The following is a 25,730-nucleotide window of genomic DNA, read 5'->3' as shown; positions in this document are numbered from 1 at the left end:
TAAGGTCTATGCTTTTCTGGATCAGTATTTTGGTGTCATTCTCATGTCCCTTAAAAAGGGTAACTTTTTACCACCAAGGACATTGTTACTATGGCAGTTGAAACTCTCATAAGCCTGTTTGAGTAGCTGTTGATTTACCCTGAGTCTCTATGAAGAGGACCTCACTGAGATCTCTCTCCAACTTTAGAAATCACTGAACAGCCAGCCAGCTGTGGCTCTGTTCAGACCCATGTTGAACTCTCGTTGCAACAGCTATGGGTGCTTTTGCACTGAAGTGTAGGTGGTGGTGTGTGATTGCCCCGTGAGTGATTTAGCCCCACCTCCTGTTAATTCTGGTAGGCTGAGGTTTGTTTGAAGTCAGTCAGAGGGAGAAAATAAGGTTCCTTACTCGTAACTGCAGTTCTTTGAGATGAAGTGTCCCTCAGTACATTCTGTTCCAAGGTGATTCTTGAGGATGCTGCTGGATTTCTTCAGCAGAGACTAACTATAGGGCAGGGAGCATGTTAAGCAGCATGAGAAACTGACTGTTACTTTGCCCTCTACGCAAGGGCTAATAAAACAAAATTGTGCATTGGATACTAGGAAATACAGATTTTCAGTGAGGATACAAATGTAGACTTTTTGCTTCAGAAAAAAATGTAAGCAGATCTGGAGACAGTGATGTGCTCTAGACAAGCACCAGTCAGCGCTAAGGTAGTTCTGTCCTGAACTCTTAGGTAATGTCATATTGCTCAGGCTGCTCACTTGCTGTGTTTTTAGACATTCCATTTATCTTGAGAAGTATAACTTCCTCTCAGGCAGCATCCTTTAGTAGTGCTAAACTTGTGTAATCTGGGTAAGAATCTCACTTCCGGGCTTCAAAGTGTGTGTTGGGGAGAGATTGAATTTAAATGTTAAATCCATTTGTATCCACCATGCCACAAGGACTTATGGGAGAGGTCTCCATCAGTGGAGAGCCTCTCTAAATTTGATTACATTTAACAGTTAAAATGGTATTGCTCAGAGATAATTAAATTGGAAACTCTTCAGACACTGATTTATTGAGTCACTTTTTAAATCTAACACTTTTCTCTCTCATTCCTTGAAATGTCTAGATACTGGCTGCTCTGCAGAAAGATAACCGAGAAATGGAAAAAGGAAGTCCTTCACTCAAACGTTAAAATTATGGTTGCCTCCAGTGACTCACGGGAAAAGAGCTAAAGTGGCAAAAGTATTGAGTATTGTTTGACATGTATGAGCCTGCAAATCAAAGTGTTATTTCAGAGTTTTGTTTAGTAGTAGGATAGCCTTAAATGGGAGAGAGGAAAAAAGAGAAGGAGGGGAAAAAAAAAAAAGGAAGGAAGGAAATCAGGGGATAAAACCCTTATAAATTAAATTTAGGCTTAGCCTTAAACTTTTAGTGGAATGAGCATTTGCTGTGGACAGCGTTACAAATTCTGTACTTCTGATGAGGGCAGTGAAACTAAACAATATTAAGGGTTTTTTTAAGGTGTTTTTTTTTCTTTGATGTTTTAAAAGACTGGGCATTCGGCAATGTCGGTTGCTTTGAAAGCTATTCTCCAGTTTCATTCTTAGGCAGGATATACTTCCCATACCTATTAACAGTAGCTGGATCTGGATTTTAAATAACTGGTGCTGAAATTTATAGTTAAATGATGTAAGGACCATTGCTTCAGAAATGTTTCTTGTTTTATAGGCTGTGGGTCCCATTTACCAAAGAAATCATGTAGACATAGAACTACATTCCTTTCTTTAATAAGAAAAAGTTAAGTAGAAAGTAAACTTGGAAGAGAAGTCATGCTAGCAGTGCAAAACCAATTATTCTTCAAGATGCCTTGGAAATCTGTGTTTCCAATCTGGGTGCATATGGAAGAAGTTCCATTAATTAGAATAGATTCCAAACTCACCGGGGGGTTTCTAGTATTTATCTGGCATCATCTCCCAATTGTACTCTCCTTCCTGTTTAAAGCCAGGGTCACACAGTACTAAATGTATGTTTCCGTGTCTCCCTCTTTCTGGAGCAGTGCTGTTTGGGGGTGTTCTTGCCTACCAGCTACTTATTCCTGTACCATCTCCCCAGTCACGCTGATAACTGTGGGCTGAGCAGATAGACTGAGAAACGGTTAAAAGCGGTTTTTATGGTTACTTTAAACCCAGCTCTGTTCACTGGCAGAACTGAGGAGGAAGGGTGTAGGGGAGCAGTTACATAAGCCAGCGCTGCTGCTGGAAAGAAAAGGTTATGTGGGATCTCCTGAAGCTGCTGCTGCCACAGTGGGAGAGCATTATGTGGAGCTGATCTGTATGTAGTGACAAGTGAAAGAAGTTTATTGGGGAATGTGCCAGACAAATACCATCAGGATAAGTACAAGCTGTCATTTCCTAGCGTTTTACCCAGCTTCTAATACATGGGAGCAAGTTACAGAGGCGGTTGCATAATTCTGTTATACAGGTTAGATCCCCCCTGCATTCAGATGAATGTTGAACTGTAAATCATGAGTGCCTCTGATTTACAAGAATGTTTATTGCATAGTGTATAATGCAAAATCTATTTTATAAATAATGACGATCATTGAAAAGGGAAGCTAAGTGAAGCAATATTTGTGTTAACTGTAAACAGGTGTTACTAAATCCTCCAGTTGTATGGTCAGCAGTTTCCCAGTGCTCTTCAGTCTGTTTTATGCTAATTATTTTGGCACTGTGTGAATAAAAAAATGAGAATAATAGTTGCACACTGCTCAACTCAACTTGTAAAGGACTGTGGGATATAATCAAACTGCTGCCCTTTAGTACAAACATTGTTTCTGCAAGGGATAGTTTGATTGTAATATTAAAAAGAGCAAGAGCAAGATTCCCCGGTAAGTGAGGACTCATAATCACTTTGGAAGATGTGTAATGCTAATGCAGCTTGCAAGTCTGATACCTCATTGGCCTCTTTTCCTGTCCACTTTGTGTACCTGGTGTAATGGATGTGGTTTTTTGTTGGCCATCTTAATTCCTCCATAAGACGACTTCTAGGTCATCACTTACTGAAAATAGACATTAAGATGTTGGTATGAAACACATGTTAATTCTCCCAGAATTTGTATAGCTTTGGTTTTTCAGTGACCGGTACTTGTATGCTACATTGCTTTGAAGTGCAATAGAAAGCTGGAAGGTCAGTAAGTGTTTCTTAATACTACTTTTTCTGTTACTACAACAAATATGCCTTTCCATGAAGAGTATGAGAGGCCTACCATCTGAAACATTTGCACTATGCTATAAAACGTTTTATTAAACAGAGACAACTTTTTCCTCAGTATACATTTTTAGGTGGTACTGTAACTGGCTTTGTGATTTAAGTCTTCATTGCGACTAGATTTGTATTTCCTTTTAAACCAAGTCCACAAGTGTGGCTCATTTGTCTGGTTAAAATGCATTCTTTAGCTACTAGGTATCTTTTCAGCCATCCACAGCCTGTTCTCCTTTTTCTCTTCTCAGTAAGATGTTGAATGTAACAGTGAAAATAGGCATAGTTGTGGGGAAAAGGCCTGCTGCAACACTTGTGCACTGTTTGTTACTTGCAATGTAATTATTTTTTTTGTGATTTGATCTTTCTGTTCTTAGAAGATGTATATATTTTCTAAATGATTTCTTTGTGTATATAAGGTATGTTCTTTAATGAAGAAAAGCAATGCAATAAGGAGCTTTGCACAGTTCGTTCTCAAACAAAATACATTTGAAAAAAAAAAAATCACCTGCCTAAAGATGCAATTGTTTCAACTTCTCGGTAACTTGACTTGAAGGTAACGCTTGAATTTTGATTAAAAACAGAGGTGACTAGTAAGGGCATAGAATTACTTGCCACTGAGCTTTTTAAGTTTCTTGCAGCATACCAAATCTCTTAATTAGCTCTTAAATGTTTCTGTAATAAATTCAGGGATTGCATAAAAAATTCAGACAATTTTATTGTTCAGGTGCTTGAGAGTATCTGTAACAAGATGCATGAGATTTTCTTTCATTGAGGAAGTGTCCCCATCAAGCAAACTTTTTCTTCATGGGTTTAAGGAAAAATAAAAATGCTGCAGTACATCAGAAGTCTGCAACTACCACTGTACATGCAGCAGATTAGAGAAACAAGAAAACTTCAACCAGGTTTGGAATTCTGTATGACCTGCACTTTATTATAAAGCCGTTTTGCAACTTCAATCAGCAAACAATCATTAATGTTATTTCATTGAGTAAAGAATTTAATTTGAAAAAAAAAGAGGTACCTTGTAACAGCTTATTTTTGAATGTTTTAAAACTAGAATGACATATTAAGTGTTGATACATCCCCTGTACATCATGTTTAAAGCGGTTTTATGTAGTTATCAGGTTTGTTTTGTTTAGATACATGTATCAAACTGGAACTTTTTTCAACTGTAAATATATGGTTTTGTTAAATAAAGTCATGTAAAGTTACCTTAATCACCTATTTTCATTGTAATTCAGAAATTAAAAATTCAAGTACCCGTCTGTTTCTTCACAGGCTTCTTTAGCAATTTTTGTCTGTCCAAAATCAGGACTTTGGGACGTTTAAGTATTGCAGGTGGAGGACTTCTTGGTGATGCTTTCCAAGTTCTCCTGTTAAAATACCTGTTATATTACATGTGACATTTGGAAGATTTCTTATGGTCCTCATAGTTTAATCCATTTCATATGGCTTTCTCTGGAGGAGGTCTGAGATCTGATAAATTTATACAAAAAATAGATGTAAATACATTTTTGTGAGATGTGCAGAACTCAGAAATGCCTGAATCTTTTCTGTGTTTTAAAAGAAGAAATCCCGGTCTATTGCAAGTTTCATAATCACAAGGCATTTTTGTGCTCAATTTACAGCATTTTATTGTTTTAATATTTATGTTGTCCTAACTTCAGATTAAAATGGAGATGCTTCCTGTTGCTTACTTAACTGAAAAGGGGTTAAAGCACCAAATAAAATGTAAATAAAAGCAGGGGAGAGAAGATAGTACCTGTGCAACAGGACTGCGTGGGGAATGCAGTCAAAGACTAGGCTGCCACGATTCTAGTTTCTCACTTCCTTGTACTTACTTTATATGGGCCTATACCAGTTTGATACCGATAGAGCTTTCTGTTGTCTATATTACAGGAGTTGCACAAAATTGTTCAAAATTAGATTCTTTTACTTACCTGTTTCTCAGTACTAATTTCAGTCTGTTTGAAGAGAAGTGAAATACTTTCCTGCATGCCAGCACATGAGATAAGGAAGTAAAAAGACATTTGTCTGTACTGCTTCCTGATGGAATGTCTTCCTGTATTTATAGGAGGAAAATGGAGGAAAGTTTGATCTTCAATCTCGGGGTGCTTTGGAAGGCTGGGGTAGCGGCAGGTTGTCTCAACAACTTGGTGCTGAAAAAAAAGTCCTAGAGACAGTGTGTGAAGTTTAAGTAAATGTTTCAGTATTTGTTTAGTAGAAATACTCAGTTCAGGGAATATGCCATCAACCTCATTGGCACCCTAAATTCTTGCATTCTCCAGATGTCAAACATGAAGCAATGAAAACCATCTAAGATTTACTTTCCCTGCTTCTCCCTGTATCTGTCTACATTTGTTTCTTAATAGTGTTTAAGAAGTTAAAGGACAGTTTATATCTCTTAAGCCAAAAGCAGCAAGAAGCATAAGAATTTTCCTGGCAGGAATTTGTAAGAAGTCAAACCAGGTAAAAGTAACTTCTCTTAGGGAGATGACTGCTGATCATCCTTAATTCTTAATTATTTATGAAAACAGTTTTGTGAAACACCAGGCAGCTACTCAACTTATGCGATAGCCACTCTTTCAGCAGGAGAAGAGCTCACTTTCAGTAACAAAGCTTAAGATGAAAGGTACCGATTTCGGTGTCTTTTTTTAAAGTAAGTGGTTGGCAGTTGTCTCCTTTTACTATCCAGCAACAACAGACAGAGGTAGATCTACTAGTATTTTGTGAAAAGTTTCTGAATACTAGTTGTGTAATGTCTCTTCATGAACAGAGTGTTTGAGCTGCTGAGTACTCCATCCATGAGCAGAACAAGAGCCTGTGCTGGTCCATATGCAGTTGTTCTGCAAAACTGTGAGGACCTTGGAAGACTATAACCAAATTGCTACTGCCTAATTGCAGTAAGAAATTGATGATCTCTTCTCTCATTTCACTGCGACATCAGAACAAAATTTAAACCTTCAATAGTGTAATAAGCACTTCAATTATGTTTTGTCTTTTAAATATCCTGGCAATTCAGAAAACCTAGTTCAGAGATGATTTAAAAGAGAAAGGTGTAAGCCATTCCTAGAAACGTCTTTATGTAAGTTCACCTACTTTTTATCCCCATATAAGTGCATTCAGTGGCTTGTGTGCTTTGCTTCTTAATTGTGTTCTTTGCTTCTTAAGTTGCTTAGGCAACTTAATTTAGAACTAGAACCAGCAGCTCAAATACAGCTCATCAATACTGGTCCTATGGGGTGTAATTCCAACCTGCGGTGGAAAACCAAAAGACTCCATTCTTACTCTTTCCCACTGGGATGTGCTGCCTTTCCTGCAAAATTCACAACCGTTGAACACTTCAATCTGGGCCTTTAATACCCAACTCTGACTGCCAGAAATGGGACTAAAGTTTACTGGTCTAAGCAAAGTAGTGGTATCATACATAGAAATCAACAATTAATAAGGTGGGACTGATTCAATAATTGGGCACATCAGCTAGTGATGGCCTATAAGGACCGGAGAAAGTTGCAATTCCTTCAGTAATGAGAACATAGTATGTCAGAGCTCCACCATTTTACTGGCCTAAGATGTTTCTATGTTCTTGACATCCATCCCGTGCCTTAAATCAAAAATAATGCTACAACAGCAGCAGCAAGAGCTGTGGGATATAGATCAGTCTCATAGCCACTGTTTGCCATGGGAGAATCGGAGTTTAAAGAACATACTATTTTGAAAGGGTAAGCTGCTTCCTGTTACTGAAGCTCTGTGAGCTGTACAGTCATAAATGTGTAAATGTTTTTTGCTGCCTCCCCTTCAGTCTTTTTTTCTGGAATTCTGATGCACTATAGTTGAGCAGTGCAGAGGGGACTGAAACACTGATGGGGCTTATGCTATTCTCTACCTCTTCACAGACATGAATGAGGAGAACAAGGTTGAGTACCCCCTAAAACTGTAAAAGCTGAAAGACCAAAATAATTCAAAACTAGTTTTGAGTGGTAAGATTCATGTATATATTTATACTGTCAAAATAGTTCTTAAAGTAATAAACATTTCTTCTTGTGCACCACCAGGGCAAAGTTGGCAGCATTTACAGAATGGGTGAATGATTTAGTGCTTCTGTAGTATATTGGCTGTATGCAGGTCATGTCAGGTATTGACAATAAGCTGCTCTCCAGTTCTCAGCCCCATCTGTGAAAATTGCCCCTTGTGATGGGGCAGTATTTATTGTACAATATTTATTGTACAGATGAAGTCAATACCAAGTTACAAAATCCATACAGATGGTTGCAGAATCAGGATTTGAGTTAGGGTATGGGGAGTGCTGTGCTTATACAACACTGCCGTGGCCTTAAAGGAGTGAATGCTAAGATGGTTTTCTGAAAGTGCAGACTTTTGACTGAGGGTTTTTTTTTTTTTTAAGCCAGGCACATGTATGTGGTTTCATTCAAACTGAGTAACTACTGTAATCTCTTCGCTGAATGAATAATACTGACAGGTCACTTAGAAAAGGCTTTCTCAGGAGTACGTGTAACATATTAAAGACTTATCAAAAAGCATGTTAAGAATTAGAATTATGGAAAACTCTGTTTATTTCTTTTCCATGCTTTCTTTTCTTCAGTCATTCTCAGCAAGGAAAGAGGAATTGGCCTCCCTGATTTTTTTCTGAATTCCCCTACAAGTAAGGATCAGCCCAGCATGGTGATGTTTCAGTGTTTCCAATTGCTGGCTTAGCAGCTCTGCAGTATCTACCTTTTCCTCAAAGTCCCGAAGCAGTATCTCATTTCCAAGCAACCCACATTTCTGCTGCAATTTCAAATTGTTTCTCCGCAGCCTGTCTCTGGCCTGTTTTGTTTTGGTCAGAACGTCTCTCTCCTGTGACAAGACGGTCTCGATGTCCATCAGTTCAGCCTTCCGGCCTTGATTTTCAGCTTCCACAAACTGTAGTTTTTCCCTGAACTGGCTGAAAATATGTACTGTGTTTGATACCTTCTTTTTGAGCTTCTGGATTTCATCACTGAGGTCATCAATCTTTTTGTTGTGTTTCTGATTCTCTTTCCTCACGTGCTCAAAGTCCACAAAACGTTGACTCTCTACCAGCTCTCCCTGAGCTTTCAAGACGGTTTCAAGGTTTTGGATTTCATGCTTCAGCTTGATGTGTTCCACGCGGGCCTAGAGGAGTAGAAATAAAAGAATTACATCTTTAATCCCTGCCTTGCCAGGGAAGAAGTGCTTCCGTTTAAAGTAAGACATGACAATAAGCAAGCCTCAAGGGGAGAAAAGCATCGTACAGCTTCTGTTCTTCAATAGCGAGCGGTAGATGTTAGGGGGAGACAGTGCCCTGGCTGCGAGAGGGAAGCGCTGGCCTTGTCAGAAATCTTTTCGGCAGGAGAAGAGAGAGGGAGGAGCGGGACGACCGCGGCCGGAGCCTCACCTCGCGCACCCGCTGCTCTTTGTCCCGTTCCTGGGCCTGGATGCGGGCGGCCGCCGCTGCCGCCCCGCCGTCCCGCCGCCGCCCTGGGCTGAAGGCGGCCACCGCCTTCGTACGGCGCTGGAAGGCGGCCCACTCGGCCTGGGCCCGGGCCTGCCGCTCCTGGCCGCCCCGCTGGCGGGCCGCCACCCGCTCCTGGCAGGCGGCGGCCTCTCGCTCCCGCAGCTGCCACAGCCCCCGCAGCTCCCGCAGGCGCTGGCCGTACAGCTGCGGCCCGGCCGCGCCCAGCCCCGCCGGCAGCCGCCTCTCGCCCTGCCGCAGACGCAGTCGCTCGCCCAGCCGCAGCTGCAGGCGGGCGCTGGCCTGCCGCAGCCGCTCCCCCTCGCCCGCCAGCCCGCGGTGCAGCTCCAGCAGCGCCGCCCGCTCCCGCCGCTCCTCCTCGCCGCTCCTCCGCTCGGCTCCGCCGGGGGCGGCCGGCGCCGGGGGGCCCGGGGCCTCTTCAGCCCGCGCGGCGGGAGGCGCCTCTCCCGCGGCACCGTCCCTGCCGCTCGCCTCCTCCTCCCCGGCACCGCCGGCTGCTGGCGCGGCCACCGCGGGCCCCGAGTCCGACGGCCCTGGCGGCCCCGCCGCGACCTCCGGCTCCGAGAGCCCCGGCGGCTCCATCGCCTCCGGCCCCAGCTTCTCTGGCTCTGAAAGCCCCGGCGGCTCTTCAGGTGGTGGCCCCGCCGGGACCTCCGCCCTCGGTTCCGCGGGCTCCCCTGGCCCGACTTGCGCCTCGGGCCCCGGCGACTCCCCGGGGGCACCCGGGCTCAGCTCCGCCGGCCCCTCGGGGCGCCCCAGCCCTGCCGCCGCCTCCATGGCCTGGCCGCTCCCCGCTTCCCCCGTTGCCCGGGCAACGGGACTCGGCCCCGCCCCTCACCCGTGGCGCCGGCTGGGCCACGCCCCCTCACCTCTGACTACCACTCAGCGACGGGGTCGCTTGGGGTCGCCTCTCCGATTGGCCGCGGGAAAGGAAGACGGATCCCGGGCGGCCAATCGCAGCCGTTCGTTCATTTTAATAGCCCCTGAGCCCAGGCGCGTTGGTCCCATTGGTCGGGAGCCCGAGAGGAGGGCCAAGCCCTCAGCGCTCATTGGCCGTCCGTCGCGGGGCTCCGCCCGTCGGGCGCGCCGCCATTGGCGGGGCCGCTGCGGGGGCGTGCCGGCGCGTGCGCGCGGCCTGTCGGCGGGCGGGGTAAGATGGCGGAACTGGGGAAGAAGTACTGCGTGTACTGCCTGGCCGAGGTGAGCTCCCTGCGCTTCCGCTGCACCGAGTGCGCCGACATCGAGCTCTGCCCCGACTGCTTCTCGGCGGGCGCCGAGATCGGCCCACACCGCCGATGGCACGGCTACCAGCTCGTCGACGGGGGCCGCTTCACCCTCTGGGGCGCCGAGGCCGAGGGTGGCTGGAGCAGCCGGGAGGAGCAGCTGCTGCTGGACGCCATCGAGCAGTTCGGCTTCGGCAACTGGGTAAGGGCGGCGGGGCGGGCTGCCGGCGGCGGGGCCCGCGTCCCGCCTGACAGCGAGGGAGCCCGGGGCAGCGCCGCCCCTCAGGCCGCGAGCGGGCCCGCCCTCTGCGGCGGGCGCTCCCCCGAGCCCAGGGCGCGTCGGCCGCGGGTGCGTGGGGCCACGGGCCGCCGCTGACCGGTCCGAGGGACTCGCCGGCCTGGGCCGCGGGCAGCCCGCGGGCCTGCTGTAGGCGGGGGACGTGCGCGGAGCTGAGAGGAGGCTCCGGTGTCGCGTCCCGCTCCGCGGAGGGGGCAGCCTCTGGCCGGCGGGTGCACGCGCCTCCCTGCCGGGATGGGGCCTTTCGGCCGTTCGCGGGCTACCTGCGGGAGAGCCGCTGCTCCGAGGAGCTCTTCAGGCTTCTCAGAGCTGTCGCTGCCTTCCGTTCCAGCATGTGCCTTCCCCCTCAGCTTCTGTGTTACTGCTCCTATACCCTCCTTTTCCCTCAGTATGGCACAGCTGTAAACTTGCTGCTTGCCTTCTGTGTCAGTACACAGTCAGGCTCGTTTTTAAAAAATAGCAGTAAAAAGCAGCATTATCTGATTCATTAATTGTGACTCGATTGTGATTTGCTTCATTAAACGTGAGGACTTTTTCAAAATCTTTAAAGTTTGTGAACATTATAGCTTGTTTAAGTTCTTAACTAGAGAACAAGTAAATACTACCTTTCTTACTGTAAATACTGTATTTCTTTATATTGTTCTAAAAGTACTTCAGCAATGCAATATAAGTGAGCAAAAGCCAAATGATGTAGCGATCTCAGTGCTGGCTTGGGACATAGGAAGCTTCCCGGTGATGGTAAGCTCACTTTTTGAGAGAGTGAAGGATGCTCAGGAATCACCATGTGGATCCAGCGTCTCGATGGTGTTCCTGTGCCTAAAGGATCTGATGCAGCTTGCCTTAATGATGTTTCTGGCGCTGTTTTCGTGGCCTGCACGCTCCTGAACACTTGTAAATGCTTATCTGGACCTAAAAATGCAGATCTGATTGAAACATGGCTAACTTCAGTATTGCTAGAAGAGTTTAGGTATTGTGAGTTGGCTTTTGAGAGCAGGAAGGAAGTCATGCTCTTACCTGAGTGCACGTTATGCTGGAGATGTAACGGGAATCATTTTATCACTCCTCCTTATTTTCTGTTTAGGAGGACATGGCTGCTCACGTGGGAGCATCCCGAACACCTCAGGAGGTGATGGAGCACTATGTGAGCATGTATATCCATGGTAACCTGGGAAAAGCCTGCATCCCTGACACTATTCCGAACAGAGTAACGGATCACACGTGTCCCAGCGGTGGCCCGCTTTCTCCCAGCTTGACCACGCCGCTCCCACCATTGGATATATCGGTGGCTGAACAGCAGCAGTTGGGATACATGCCGCTTCGGGACGACTACGAGATCGAATACGATCAAGATGCGGAGACTCTGATCAGTGGCCTTTCGGTGAACTATGACGACGACGATGTGGAAATAGAGTTAAAAAGAGCTCACGTAGACATGTATGTAAGGAAACTCAAGGAGAGGCAACGACGGAAGAACATTGCACGAGATTATAACTTGGTACCGGCCTTTCTGGGGAAGGATAAAAAGGACAAGGAGAAAGCTCCCAAACGAAAGATCACAAAAGAGGAGAAGGAGTTGAGGCTGAAACTGAGGCCTCTGTACCAGTTCATGTCTTGTAAGGAGTTTGAAGACTTCTTTGAGAACATGCACAAAGAGAGGATACTTAGAGCAAAGATTCGGGAGCTGCAGCGGTATCGTCGAAATGGAATCACCAAAATGGAAGAGTCAGCAGAATACGAGGCAGCCAGGCACAAACGGGAAAAGAGGAAGGAGAACAAAAACATAGCTAGTTCCAAGAGAGGGAAGGAAGATGGTAAAGAAGGTGAATTTGCTGCCATTGAAAACCTGCCTGGCTTTGAACTCTTATCGGACAGGGAAAAGGTGCTCTGCAGCTCTCTAAATTTGAGTCCTGCACGGTATGTGACGGTAAAAACTATAATCATTAAAGACCATCTCCAAAAAAGACAAGGAATTCCTTCAAAGAGTCGCCTTCCCAGTTACTTAGATAAGGTACTGAAGAAAAGGATTTTAAACTTTCTAACAGAAAGTGGTTGGATATCCAGGGATGCTTCATGAAACTCAGCTGATCTGAAAAAACACAGCAGAGGCCCATTATAGCCTCAAGGACTCCGTTATTTTTTTCCTTCCCTCCCCAAAGATACAGAAATTATGTCACTTAAAAAAAAAAAAAGAAAAAAAAAGGAAATACATAAATCCCCACAGTATTCATGATCCATGGTTCAAATAGACTTCTGCTTTGGATCATGGAAAATACTTAATTGTGATCTTCTACATTGGATTTCACTGCTTTTGGTACATTATTAGAACAGATTTCTTTCATGTGAACTTACTCAAGTCCAGTAGTCCCAGAGTAGTTACTTTACTCCTTACTATTGGACAAATGAGTATCAGTGTAATCCTTGCTTTTCTTTGAAGGTAGGAGATAGTTTCATTTGCTGGAAACTTTCTTCTCCCTTTGTTTCGTTTTTTGGTGTAATGCTGGCAGCAAAGTGAAGCTTACAAAAGTCCTGAGCATGGTGAGCAGGGATTTTTGTGACCGTTGCTAAGCTTTCAGAACATTCTCCTTAGTAACTACAGCCAAGGCGCTGGGACAGCGAGGTGAGAGTTTCTGTCGAGAATACAGCAGGGATGAGCCATGGCAGGGAGTGGAAGGAAAGAAATGCGGTAGGTGAGATGCCTTCAGGTACTTGTGCTGTGGAAAGGGTTCTTGAAGAGCTACCTTCACACCCAGCTGATCCGGACATAGCTTTGACTTCAGTTTTTGCTGAAACAGACTCCGCTGAAGCTTCGATGTTAACTAATTAGTAGCAGAGTTGCAGGAGTACGTGGCAGCTGTGGTGCTCTGTTCCAGAGGAAGGGTCAGCACTACTGTGAAGTGGCTGATTTGGGCTAGAAATGGGGTTTGGGAAAATAGGCAGTGAGTTGTCTTGTAGCTGTTGGGAGCATCAGGCAGCAAAATCACCGTTTCCTCTTGTTGGGGGAGGTTACGCCTTCTTTGGCATCTGTAACTTCTGAGCTTGTATGGGATGAAGAGGTGTAGCTGCCAAATCCTGAATTTGATTGGGAGGGACAGGGAAAGAGAGTGAGATTCTCAAGTGAAGAGCGATCACTGAGATTGGTTTTTAAAAACAAAAATAAGAAGTGATAGAGATTAGGTCAAGATGCACAGCTAATGTGCTTCTGAAGTACAGAGCTGTAAATCAAGCCATTACCAGCTTCTGATGGCACATACCTTGAAACATACTGGACTAAACACGTTGAAGTTGAAATTACTGATGTGGCAGAACAGTGACTGCAGCCCACCGTAGTGAGAACAGTGCACCTGGAGAGGGAACTTGTCACGACTCTGACGACTAGTCTGAGCTGGTGATGTAACACAGCGTGTGGCGGAAATGCCAGACCCACAGCACTGTTCTAGTAAGATTAAGGGAAAGATGTTGAAGGAAGACTAGAAAAGATTTTAATGCTCATTTCATCCTTAAATTCCCGTGCTGGTATTTAACCAAAATGAATAAAAAATGGTGGTTGCCATGTGGAAGACAGCACAGTGTTACTTGTGCCTAAGCCTCTGCTGGTTGTGTCTGGAGCGGGAAGCTGTGGCCTCAGGCCAGGTGGGCAGGTCCTCTGGAGCGCAGGTGTGCCAAAACATGGAACTTAACTGGCTTCAGAACAAGTGCAAGCACTGGAAATGTCACTTTGGTTTGATGCTTTGGGCTGTAGTCAGTGAGGATACTTAAAACAGTATCAATTCTGCAACTTGGCAGAGGTATACTGATCAAAACTGGGTTTTAGTTAATATATCCAGCATTACCAAAATAGTGTTACCAGTGAGTTTAGAATAAAAGGGTACAATTACAAAGCCAGCATTTCTAAGGAAGAAGAAACCAAAACTCTAGTGCCTTTTTCTTGTGAGCTTGTGATGTTATGTCCCTTCAAAAAGGTAAGGGCTATGTCCTCTCGGATGTAATGCTTTGTTTGGCTTACCTGTAAGTGGCTTGTTGTGGAATACTTGAGACAAAACTGTCTCTCCTTGGCAGCAGTGGCACTAACTGCAATGTGCTGAGTAGCTTTAAGAACCACTTCCACCCTATATGCATGTACAAACAGCACACAAGTTCATAAGGTATAAACCCGTGGTTATTTTCTCTGTCCTACTCCTGTGGAAAGGAAGCTCAGCCTTTCTTTCTAGTATTCTAATTATGCAATTTGGTTCTTCCTGGAACTTGTTACCTAACTGCCATAACATACCATTACTGATAAGTGTTCTGGATCCTCAACTCTGCATGTAGCTGAGAGTTTAAAAGAATTGATTTGGGTTTTTTTAGTTTTTTCTCAAATCTGTGATTTTTATATTTCTACACTGTTTTGGCACATCTAAGTCTAACTGAAGCAATAGTCTAAAGCCCATCTGAACAATAACTTAAAAAAAATAATCTTAGGCACCAATGAGTCATTTAAATGTTGAAGTGAATTCTGCATTTAAACTCTGTAGTTTAACTCCTCAGCCCCTCCAAAATGTTTCTTTGGTGCTAGACGTAACTTATTGAACATCAAAATGAATGTAAAATAAAGTATTTTTAATGTATGAAATATGGATATCAATATTTATTTTATACTTGCAAGCAAATTCAAGGTGGTAAATGTTTGCTTTAGCAAATACTAGTCCCTTGGAAAGGGCTTCCCTAGAAGCAATGTCTCATTGTCAGCTATGCTTTTAATTTTAAAGGTGACTTGCACTAGAGGATGCTGCTGTTCCATATTTTCACATGGAACTGATCTAGTCTAAGCATTCCTTTGTTATGAGCTGCTGTTTTTTTGTTTGTTTGTTTTTAAGTTGAGATGCAGTTATGTTAATCCAGCAACTTACTAGAGCTACGCTGCTTCTCTTCTGTGGTGAAGGGGCTGAGAAAAAACATGGCAAAGAGCTCTTCAACTTGTATCTTGTGTTGATCTGGAAGCGCTTCCTGTACTGTACAAATAACCTAGCCTTCATGTTGCTAATGAAAAGGTGTTTTATATGCTTAATGCTCTTGACTTTTCTAATTAAAGATATTACTAATGATAGTATCTGCCCTAACAGCATTGATGTAAGCCTATGAAAAAGTGACACTCTGTAAGCTGTTCAAAATACTGATCTTCTGCTACAGCAATAAGTCTGTTTTAACGCTGTATGTTTACTTCAATCAGTCCAGTCCCAGTGATGTTTTACAGTAATATTTGTTCACTAGGTAACAAGGGAGTGATAATCTCCATTCTGTGTGTACTACCTGGTGCAGAAGGGCTTGTTACAGAGTGTTCTGGACACAGACCCTCCTGCCCTGTGTTCCGTTGCAGTCCCAGCAAAGCATTAGGAACAGCATTAGTAGGTTTGCACGAGTCTTTGACCATGAACTGCCTTGTAAATCACACAAACTAAGCACTCTGCCAATTATTCTCTTGTGCGGCGGCTGCATCAAATTTCTTTGCAACTGTAATGGACTTCATTAGCCTTTCAGTTTACTATCTCTTCTTGCAAAATGTTTTTGCATGTGCCCCAGTTGCTCTTACGTGATGACACATTGAATACTGTGAAGGAAGGCACGTGGTGAGCCTGTTCAGCTCATCAGCTTCTTCCTTAAAGGGAATGTTGCACTCATTTGAATCGTGTACTGGTGTAGCTGTGCCAGACACGCAAATGCCTGTGCTGAAATCATGTAAAACCTAACTGATGTTGTGCACACTCAGCATTTTATTAGGTTTTTGCATTGTATATTGGTAAATAAACTTGTATTAAAGTTTCTTTCCATTATTGATTTAATGGTAACATAGCTTGTGTAACGAGGAAAATGGCTGAAGCCTTTGCAAGAACGGAGATGCATTATAGCTAAATGATGACGGGTGGAGAAGTGGTCTTTATGAAATAGCTAAGCCAGAGGTACCTGGTGGTAGCTTTGCTGGCTGCTCTCATGCTTCAATTTCAGAACCACCTCCCTGTTTGATTTCTTCAGTGCTTCTGACTGTGGTATGGCTGTGTGTAGAGGTGCTCTGAGCTCTCAGTACAGACTGAAGCTCTCCCTGCCGAAAGCCTCTCTGAAAGGGCAGGCCAAGGAAAAAGAACCACTTAAATGAGATACTCAGTTACCAGCTTTAAAGATACTGGTTTGAGTCTTGCCCTGAACATTTAACAGTAACTTGTGTTTAAGAACCCCCTCAATGAAGTAATGTAGTCCAAAAGAGACAGTTTGTGTGAGGCCCTAGGAAGCTCATTAACAAGATCTTAATCTGCTAGGGAAGCTGTCCCTTTAATTGCCCTGCTAGAAAAACTTCTATACTTGTGAAGTGATTATTAGTTTTAGTTTAGATCCAGAGGGGGTGGGAGAAGGTAGAACAATACATAACAGTTCTTAAAAGGTATATAAATCAACCCTGGTCCCTATATGGTGTATCAGTTGAGCACAGGTTCCAGCCAAAGTGCAGCAAAACTCTTCAGTCCTACTTCACACAGCCACAGCTTGATCTAACCCAGATGGAAGCAGTTAGCGTGATCCAACTCAGATGGAAGAAAGTTACTTCCAAATTCTACTTAAGTATGTGGAATCCCCTGTTTTTTTCCCTGTAGTTTTACACTCAATTTTTGCATTTTGATCCCTATACTTGGTTAGTTTTAAAAAATTAACACTGCAGTTGTCTTACTCTCCCTGCCCAGTCAAAGCATTGATTTTCTTTCCTGGAGCTAAGAATGAATGAATCCTTAACCCCCAAACAGTATGCACTTAGGTTGTTCCTAGTTAACTGTCTGATTGCCATGAGGCAAACTAGCACTGGGAAAAAAGTCTTAAAGAACAAGTAATCACTTCTCACTGCGAGTAAGTCTAGTGTTCAGTAAACTGTTGGCACCTCTACATCTGAACCAAAAAAAAAAAAAAAAAAAAAATCAATACTTGACCTTAAAGTAAGAAGCTCCTTAATCTACCACAACCAGAAATGGTGAAAAATTCAGAACTACTTACTGTTTACCAGGTCCTAATACATGCATGAGTTTGAAGTTTCTGTCCTGTGTGTTAAATATATGGACTGTGAGGATACAAGAGGACAGATGCTTTGTCAGTTGTGTAATTTGCCCAGTTCCATCCACTCCTGTCCAGGTGACCAGACAAACGTAGGACAAAGCATTCAGTGAATCACGTACTGTATTTCAGCCTGATTCTGCAGGACTGGGAGCAGCAGGTGGAGTTAGACATGGCAAGAGCTGCGTATGGGAAAAGTTCTGCTGCAACTTAAGATCCAAGCTGAGTCAATGCAAGAAATGAAGATGAAACTAAGATCACATTTTTTGTTTTGAGCCACTTACATGCAATTATTTATGTAATTCTAAAAGACAGTATATACCAAACTCTCAGCTACTCACTTCTTTGGGTGTTGTGTCTTTTGGAAGGGTTGTAACTACAGTTTGCATAACAAACTGATTGTAAAGCTTGGAAATTACAAGACTATCAAAATTGTTTAAACCAATTTATACAATATTAAATTAAAAATCCAGAGATAGGATAAATTCTATTCGTTCTTCAATGCCATACAAGTATTAGATGGTTTTCTTGAGTCAACATTACTACAGAACAAAAAGGGTTGAGCAATTACAAAAGATATCTACTCTTCATTACCTTTTATTTACAGGTCAGAATTCACCAAGGTTTCCATTTCAGTTGTTGAGAGAGATTATTTCTGAATAGACAAAAAAGGGCATTTATGATATTGGTGTGTAAAGCTGATGGATGCTGGCAGAAAACAGGTTATTGTACTACTTCACCCACTTCTGCAATGTTAGATTCTACAAAACAAAAGGAAGTGTTCGAACCATTTGGATTTTCAATCTACACACAGTGATAAAACTTGAGACTGCAGAATTCTTGTAAGCATTTCATTCCTTGCACCTTTAGTAGCAATAGTTGTAAAAAATATCTAATTTAAAGCATTAGAGGGCTTAATGGCTCTTGTATTTCACACTTAAGAATTACGGATTAGTGATGTTGAAGGCCACTAAGCAGGAGAAATTCATTGGTTGCTTCATTTTCACTGAGACACCTCAATCAATTCATTTAAACCTCTCAGGGGGCAGAAGAATGAGGAAAGCATGGTGTAAGAGAAAAACCATCCAGGTGTTTAATAGTTGTATGGCATTTTAAATTCTCAGATTAAGCAGCTAAGCATCTTTCACAACACCCACCAAGGCAGGCCGCAGCGTACGCCCATGCAGCTTGTAGCCAATCTTGGATACCAGCGCAATAGTGCCAGGCTCCTTCCCTTCCATGGGAGCGTGGAACAACGCTTCGTGTTCATAGGGATCGAACTTGGCTCCGACAGGATTCAGTCTGAGCAGGCCATGTTTTTTAAACACTTTTTGAATCTGTACTTCTGTCATAACAAGACCTTCATATAAACTCTTCAAGTGAGGATTTTCATCCTTAATTTCTTCTTTTGGAACACTTTCTGTTGCTTTCTCCAAAATGTCTGCAACTTCTAGTAAGTCCTTACAGAAGCTCTGAATCCCTAAAAAGAAGTAAAAGAGGAGGGAATGGGATTAGTCCACTGAGGGAAACAAGTGTTAAAAAACCCCAAACACACAACCCCAAAACCTACAGCAATAATCTGTACTCTTGTAGATTTTTTAACAAGATATACGATACTGTAAACATCTGGGTAAAATGTACTTTCCAATTTTACTTGATGATACAGAACTATTACAGATACCCTGAAATCCACACCACCTCCTCTAGTTCTATGGAAGAATTGTATTTCAACTTAAAAGAGCTAAGGCTATGCTGATGACCTGACATTATCAGTTAAAATTCTAACCAAAGTTACTAAAACCTTGAGATGGCTTAATGTAATTTCCTCATGTCTCCCCCATCCCAGGATTCACCTAAAGTTCAAAGCATTACGCTGCCCTATTCTTACCCTTTAATCTGATGTGCTAAAGGTATCTGCAGAAGCAGCAGCATGTAGTCAGACTGATGAGAAATCCGAGAGATGAACAGGGATTCATACTTGAAGGAAAAGAACTCACACCTCTCCCTCTCACTGAAAACTACTTTCACAGTCAGAAGCTGTGCCTTGTAAAGACTGAGTAATTCCTAAGCCAACAATAGTCCGTGTCCTGAAGCTGTTCTCTGGCTCACACTAAAAGAGTGTGGACTAATCTTACTGAAGACAAACTGTCTCTAGCTAATCATGAAAAATCAAAACAACTCAGTAGAGTAACACATTTTTACACAGAAGTAAAAGTAAGCCAGTGACAAACTGCGCTGCATTTTGGTAGCCTTGTTCTTTTTTTTTTTTTTTTTGCCAGACAGCCTTTTTAATTCTAGCTCACAGTTTAGATTTTTTTTTTTTTCCCTTACCAAGAAGCAATATAAGAGCACATGTCTTTGGTTTGAACAAAAAAAACCTGCAGAAGCACCTTGCAAGATCTATAGGGATCAGCTAGTTCTCAGTAAGGGATCACTTTAATAACTGCACAAGTCTATAGAGACTTGAACTCTTTATAGAGCAGTAACTAACAGTGTCCAAAGAGTTCACAAATATGAACAAATGAATGAAGGTTTTAAATTAAAACTGTGGTTAGGGCTGAAGTGTCTCAGACTAATCAGTTGTCTAGTGATCTGGATCAAACTAAAGAACCAAACTCTTCAGAAGGTGGTTTGTTCTGGTTTGGGTTTTTTTGCATAGTTACCTCTGCAAATATCTGTGACTGCATCTCTGTGAATTTATGCAAGTCTCAGAAATTAGTTTATCTTCTTCCAACAGAAAAGGCACTCATGTACGAATGATAAAACTTACAATCATGCAGATTATCTGTAATTGTTTTAATGAAAAATTTTATTTGAATATTTATTTCTATTGTAGCATCTCTGAGATCAGACATCACTCAAAGTCCTTCTGCACTAAGTAGCAGATTAGTGAAACAATGCTTACTGAAAATCAACTTCAGGATGAAGCATTCAAACATCCATTAAAATGGTACCAGAATACTATGTAACTGAGAAGTGCTTTTTCTTACAGTACACATTAGCTGATGACGCTCTATTCAGAAATTAAAACTTCTGTATTCAGAATTAAACTCTACAGCTGTGTATTAGTGTGTGGCAGAAAAGGTCAACTCATTTTTCAAGCCAGAGCGACAGTCAAACATGAAGATGACAGCACTCTTCTGCTGCAGTATTTGCACACAATTTCTGTTTTACAGATTTGTGTTTAAACTGTCAAAAAGCTAAATCAGATGTCAGTAGCCTCGCTCTTGAATAAAGATGTGTTTCTAGCACTCCTCGTAGCCAGTGATTGTACATTCCTGAAAAGAATCCAACCCATCTAAATGTGTTACTTCAATTTGAAAGCTATGGCCTTCAACAGAACAGAAACATTATTTGAATATAAGAGGCTAAAAAAAAAACCACCCAACAAAAAAGAACCAAACCCAAAACAAACACCAAGAACAAAAAAACCTAAACCAGAAGGAAAGCTAGTATTCCATGCTCTTGGTTCAGTTTTTACGCAGTCAATTCTGAGACCAAGGTGCGTGAAAAAGGCAAACTTCAGGCCACAAACCTTACTGAAAAATCTGCTAGTGTAGTACATATTGTAGGAAATCAGACACCAAATTTAAAGAAAATTTCAAGTTGATGACTTCAGCAGTTAAAGTATTGCCCTTGTCTAGCAAGATGATTACAATCCTGATGCAAAGTGAGGAACTGGTCAAACCTCTCTGTGCCAAATACATTTTTTAACCAAGTAGTCAGAATCACTGGGAAGTACAATTTGTCAAAAGTGGGGGCCAGGCAGCTCAATCTTCCAGGCGCTGCATTTCCTGGGTCTTATGAATATACACAAAAGAAGCCCCCACTGACCGTATAACTTTGCCTCTTCTACCAGTTTCTGGCTTCTTTGCCTCACGTTTTCTGCATCTGCCAAGGCACGCTTGTACTTGTCCTAAAGAAGAAAAACCAGTAACAGAAGAGATTTCATTCCTGGTGGTTGGGTAGTTGACAATAATTCAAACCAGCATATTCAGTATAAAACAGCATTTTCCAACAGTTACATAGCCTAAAGCCACCATCTGAAGAGTAATCTGAAGATAACATGCCAATTATCACAGCATCCTTCCTACTAGGGCAGATGTTTGCTTCACTTTAGTGCAGACAGAAGTGAGGGAAAGGAAGTAAGATGGGTTTCCAGACTCTCCCTATTTGTCAACAGATTAGCTGGAAGAAATTTTTAACTCTATGGATATGTCAGGTTTTATGAATCAAAGACTTCTGCTTTTTCTGATGTGTTCACAGAAAGCCTTCATCAGTCACAAGGTATTTTGACACTCTGACAAACAAGATTCAACCCAGCCATGACTTTCAAACCATCTCTTCCCTCTCCATACATACCACAGAATGTCCTCCAGTTTTTTCAAGTTTTACAAACTATGAAGTCTAGTTCCTCTGTTGTTCAGGAACTGTATCCTGGGCTGCATCAAGAGAAGCGTGGCCAGCAGGTTGAGGGAGGGGATTCTTCCCCTCTACTCTGCTCTCGTGAGACCCCACCTGCAGTGCTGTGTCCAGCTCTGGGGGCACCAACATAAGACAGACAGGGACCTGCTCAAGCGGGTCCAGAGGGGGGCCACAAAGATGATCAGGGGGCTGGAGCACCTCTCCTACGAAGACAGGCTGAGAGAGTTGGGGTTGTTCAGCCTGGAGAAGAGAAGGCTCTGGGGAGACCTTATAGCAGCCTCCAGTACTTAAAGGGGCTACAGGAAAGATGGGGAGGGGCTCGTTATCAGGGAGTGTAATGATAGGATGAGGGGTAACTGTTTTAAACTGAAAGAGGGTAGGTTTAGATTAAATATGAGGAAAAAAATTCTTTACTGTGAGGGTGGTGAGACACTGGAACAGGTTGCCCAGAGAAGCTGTGTCTGCCCCCTCCCTGGCAGTGTTCAAGGCCAGGTTGGACGGGGCTTTGAGCAACCTGGTCTAGTGGAAGGTGTCCCTGCCCATGGCAGGGGGGGTTGGAACTAGATGATCTTGAAGGTTCCTTCCAACCCAAACCATTCTATGGTTCTATGAAATGCTGTCAACAGAGACGTTAAATAACATCTCTGCTTTGTCCTTCAGTGCTTTGGGAAGAGCAACAGATAGGAAATTCAATCCACTTATGATCCATACATACTGCTTCTATAGAAGGCTCTGGGCTACCTCTCAAAGTCTCAAACACTCTAGAGAAACATCTCATATAAAGCACTGATCCTGAAAAGCAATACCTTTGCTTAATCCATGCCTCCCACCTCTCAGGGCATCCTTCACCCTCTGCTGAAGTCACGCATGGAAGGGAATGCAAGATACATTAGGCCAGACAGAGGGAACGTGACACTTCAGCCTTATGTTTGAAGGGGTCTCCAACAGAGAAGGTTTGAAAGTTCCACTTCCTGAGTATGTAGTAAGTATGCTATTATATAAAAGCTAAGCATCATTAACCCTGACCTTTGAAAAGTCAGCAGCTGTTTTCGGAAAGCCTACTCTTAGCACGCACAAATACACACATCAAAGACACATTCAAACCCTTCCGTGGGCTTCCAAAAATCATTCCTCTGCTGAGCAAAACTTAAGTGAACTTAAGTCAGTGAAACTCAGTAACAAATCTTCAGGCGGAAGAAGGTCTAATTTCATCCAGAAACTGGAAAGAAACTATCCAAAATCTTAATTTTGGACCAGGGACTTCAGGTCTTGTAGCAGTCACACATCTGTATCCAGACTGTGCACTGAGAACCCGTAATGAATGCTCTTAGGTATGCAGTTTGTAAGGTATGCAACTTGATGACCAAAAGACACTTACAGTAACTTCTTTTAGTTGTTCTTCCAGTTTGCCCTTTTCTTCAGTTAAGATTTTTTCAGCTGTGCTGGGTTCAATTTTCTGCTCATTTTGGCTCTGACTCTGGTCCTCTTCCAAGTTCTGGCCAGTATTTTTCTGTTGTGTTGCTACACAAAGCAGTCGTGGAGAGGTCCTAAGGCAAAAACATGCAGATAATATTAATCAGTTGCTTAATTTGTAAAATGTTAGCATTTTCTGGACATGCTGGACACTTTGACACTTCAATGTCTACAGAATTCTCACATTAAAGCACGAATCAATACAATTCTAGATCTGTGAAAACTGTTTGCAGAATCTCTCATCAGAAGTAACTGAACTAAGACCATCTAAACTGTTGCAAGAAGTAACTTTCCCGCAAGATAACAACCACTGGGCAGCAGCTTGCAAGTGTCCATTATATTCAGTTTACGAAGTTGCAGCACGTTTAAGGGGAATATAAGCTCGTTTTCAACACAGCACTCATCAAGAAGCAAATCCAGTTTACATGATGCAATCATCTGCAACCGTCTCACAGAAAACACACCAACGAGAACACTGGTTTGCTGCTGACTGCTAGAGAGCAACTGAAAAGCACCTTCTGTGTCACTGCTATATCGCAAATATCATGTCAAGCACGGGCCAGTCTCCATGAAGCTGAGTATTTATCCCTTCCTAACGCTTCTTAGGCTGAACTAGCGGAGCTTCCTGAGCAAACCGGTTTACGGACGAGGCGGGTGGATCAGTGCCGCAACGACAAAATGCTTCCGATCCCTGCACGCCACATCAAGGCGTCAGGCCTGGAGGCCTTCAGACGCAAGGCCGGGCCAGGAGGGCCCCGCCATGCCTGGCCGGGCCACTCACCCGGGGGAGAGTAAGGGAAGCCAGCAAAGGGCAGCGGGGCATGGGCGGCCGGCATCAGCCCGTCCCGGCTGTAGGAAGGGGCTCCTCGGCGCAGAGCCGGAGGGCCGGGGCTCGGGGGGTGAAGCACCCCAGCGCGGCGGGGCCGGGCCCCGCTCTCCCTTTGGCTCGAGCCAGGCGGGCGCTGGCGAGGAGGTGAGTGCGGACCAGAGGGAGACCCTTCCCGACGCGCCCGATCTGGGCCAGGCGGCGCGGCGCGACCCTCACCTCAGGGAGAAGCTCAGCAGCGGGTACCGCGGACGGAGCGCGCCCCGCACGCACTGAGCCACCGCCGCCGCCATAGCGCCTTCCTGCCCGCCGACCGCCTCAGCCCGCCCCTCCGAGACTCCGCGAGACCTCCGCCAATCGGCAAGCGGTCACGCTAAGAGTGACGCGTCCGAGGACCAATCCGCAAGGCACATGCACGCCGCAGGCCAAACAGACGGAGGCGGGAGGTGGGGCCTGTAGGTCTTCCGGGGCGCCGCGGAGAGCCCCGGCGAGGAGCGCTCCTCCCGCCTCCTAGCGGCGGGTGACGCGCGGGTGGGCGTGGCCTGAGGCGGGGCGAAGGGGCGGGGCTCGCGCCGTGTCCCGCTCCGTGTCTCGAGCCCTGAGGGCCATTTTGTCTTGTGAGGGAGGCGGGAGGGAGAGGGTGTGTTTGCCTGGAGTGTGGGTCCTGTCGGGTCCTTGCTGGCCCTCCGCGGGGTGTTAAAGCATAATGTCGGGAACGAAAACCTGCGAGAGATAGCAGGGCACTGGTTAAGGTCAGGCATTGGTATTTTCCTGTCAAAACTGGTCAACACAAGCTGGAGGCAGTTTGGTGGCTGCAGGTGGTCCAGTCTGAGGATCTGCATCTTTCCCGTGCAAGCTGTGACTGGAAAAGTTTGAAGATTGCAGCCTATTTTTTTTAAAACTGCTGAATAACTCTGTTATTAGTAATACCTTGTAGCATCTTATCAATGTGCAAACCTCAATGTAGAGATTTTCATCGTGTGTCTATACCTGCTCACTATAACTGCTGTATACACTCTTGCTGGATAATTGTGATCTAAAATCTTAGGCTTTTCTTAAACGGGATAATGTTGGTAATCCATGGCTTCAAAATTTGGCCACCTGCTTGTGCAACCTGTGTTTGCAAGTGGCCTGTGTAACTGGAGGCTATGGAGACCCTGCTTGGTGATCCTTGGATGACTTCTTAACTTCAGCAATTAGTTTGTCGCTATCCTGTTAAAAGGAGGGGAAAAAAAAATCAAGGTCATGGATTTATTGTACGGTCCCAAAGTGAATGCTAGATTACTCACAGATGCCTGAACACCAGCTGTTAACCTGATTTTTGCATGCATTTGTACACTTTCCAAACAAAATCTGAAGGAGAGAGAAGATGCAAATTCCGTAATGCAAACTCAGTAAATGTTATATTCAAGTATATAATTAAAGTATTACTAAAAGAAGAAGCTGCAGAAGAAATTGCTGGCTTGCCACATGAGAATCCTGCAGAAGTTAGGACCTTGTTAAGTTCAGTCAAACTTTGGCAGAGTGCACTAGTTTTTCAGCATGGCCTTTATTTGGCAGGTTTGCTTGTCTATGATGTGTTGCTTCACAGCCTCTGCAGAAAGCAGGATAAATGGTATAATGAGGCCAGTGGCCTCATACTGTAACAGCTGTTAGATCCCAAGGAGTGTCACTGTTTCTTACAGTTATATGGATTT

General features: G+C 44.0%; 4 protein-coding genes across 6 annotated transcripts in view; 2 read left to right on the top strand and 2 right to left on the bottom strand.

The window, feature by feature from the left end:
• Nucleotides 1-4,446, top strand: part of TBC1D14 (TBC1 domain family member 14) — a 76,021-nt gene extending 71,575 nt beyond the window's left edge. For all 3 annotated transcript variants that reach the window (XM_074822059.1, XM_074822057.1, XM_074822060.1), the window contains one exon: nucleotides 1,095-4,446. In XM_074822059.1, the coding sequence (XP_074678160.1) occupies nucleotides 1,095-1,160 (66 nt within the window). In that variant the 3' untranslated portion in view covers nucleotides 1,161-4,446. The remainder of the gene's footprint in view (nucleotides 1-1,094) is intronic.
• A 3,382-nt stretch (nucleotides 4,447-7,828) lies between these two features.
• Nucleotides 7,829-9,500, bottom strand: CFAP184 (cilia and flagella associated protein 184). Its single transcript, XM_074821259.1, has 2 exons — nucleotides 8,646-9,500; nucleotides 7,829-8,383 (listed from the first exon to the last, which is right to left on the bottom strand). Exons 1-2 carry the CDS (start codon nucleotides 9,498-9,500, stop codon nucleotides 7,829-7,831), a joined length of 1,410 nt encoding a protein of 469 aa, XP_074677360.1.
• Nucleotides 9,501-9,856: 356 nt separating this feature from the next.
• Nucleotides 9,857-16,042, top strand: TADA2B (transcriptional adaptor 2B). The gene is made up of 2 exons (XM_074822049.1): nucleotides 9,857-10,148; nucleotides 11,326-16,042. The coding sequence occupies exons 1-2, from the start codon at nucleotides 9,879-9,881 to the stop codon at nucleotides 12,316-12,318; spliced, it is 1,263 nt and encodes a 420-aa protein (XP_074678150.1). The 5' UTR covers nucleotides 9,857-9,878; the 3' UTR covers nucleotides 12,319-16,042.
• Nucleotides 16,043-17,888: 1,846 nt separating this feature from the next.
• GRPEL1 (GrpE like 1, mitochondrial) lies at nucleotides 17,889-24,390 on the bottom strand. The gene is made up of 4 exons (XM_074822050.1): nucleotides 24,253-24,390; nucleotides 23,113-23,281; nucleotides 21,144-21,225; nucleotides 17,889-18,789 (listed from the first exon to the last, which is right to left on the bottom strand). The coding sequence occupies exons 1-4, from the start codon at nucleotides 24,324-24,326 to the stop codon at nucleotides 18,443-18,445; spliced, it is 672 nt and encodes a 223-aa protein (XP_074678151.1). The 5' UTR covers nucleotides 24,327-24,390; the 3' UTR covers nucleotides 17,889-18,442.
• Nucleotides 24,391-25,730: the final 1,340 nt, after the last annotated feature.

The sequence above is a fragment of the Strix aluco genome, chromosome 4 (genome assembly GCF_031877795.1).
Source record: "Strix aluco isolate bStrAlu1 chromosome 4, bStrAlu1.hap1, whole genome shotgun sequence".
NCBI classification, from domain to species: Eukaryota; Metazoa; Chordata; class Aves; order Strigiformes; family Strigidae; genus Strix; species Strix aluco.
Note: the sequence above shows the minus strand (reverse complement) of the source record. Positions and strands in the feature narration are given on the sequence as shown.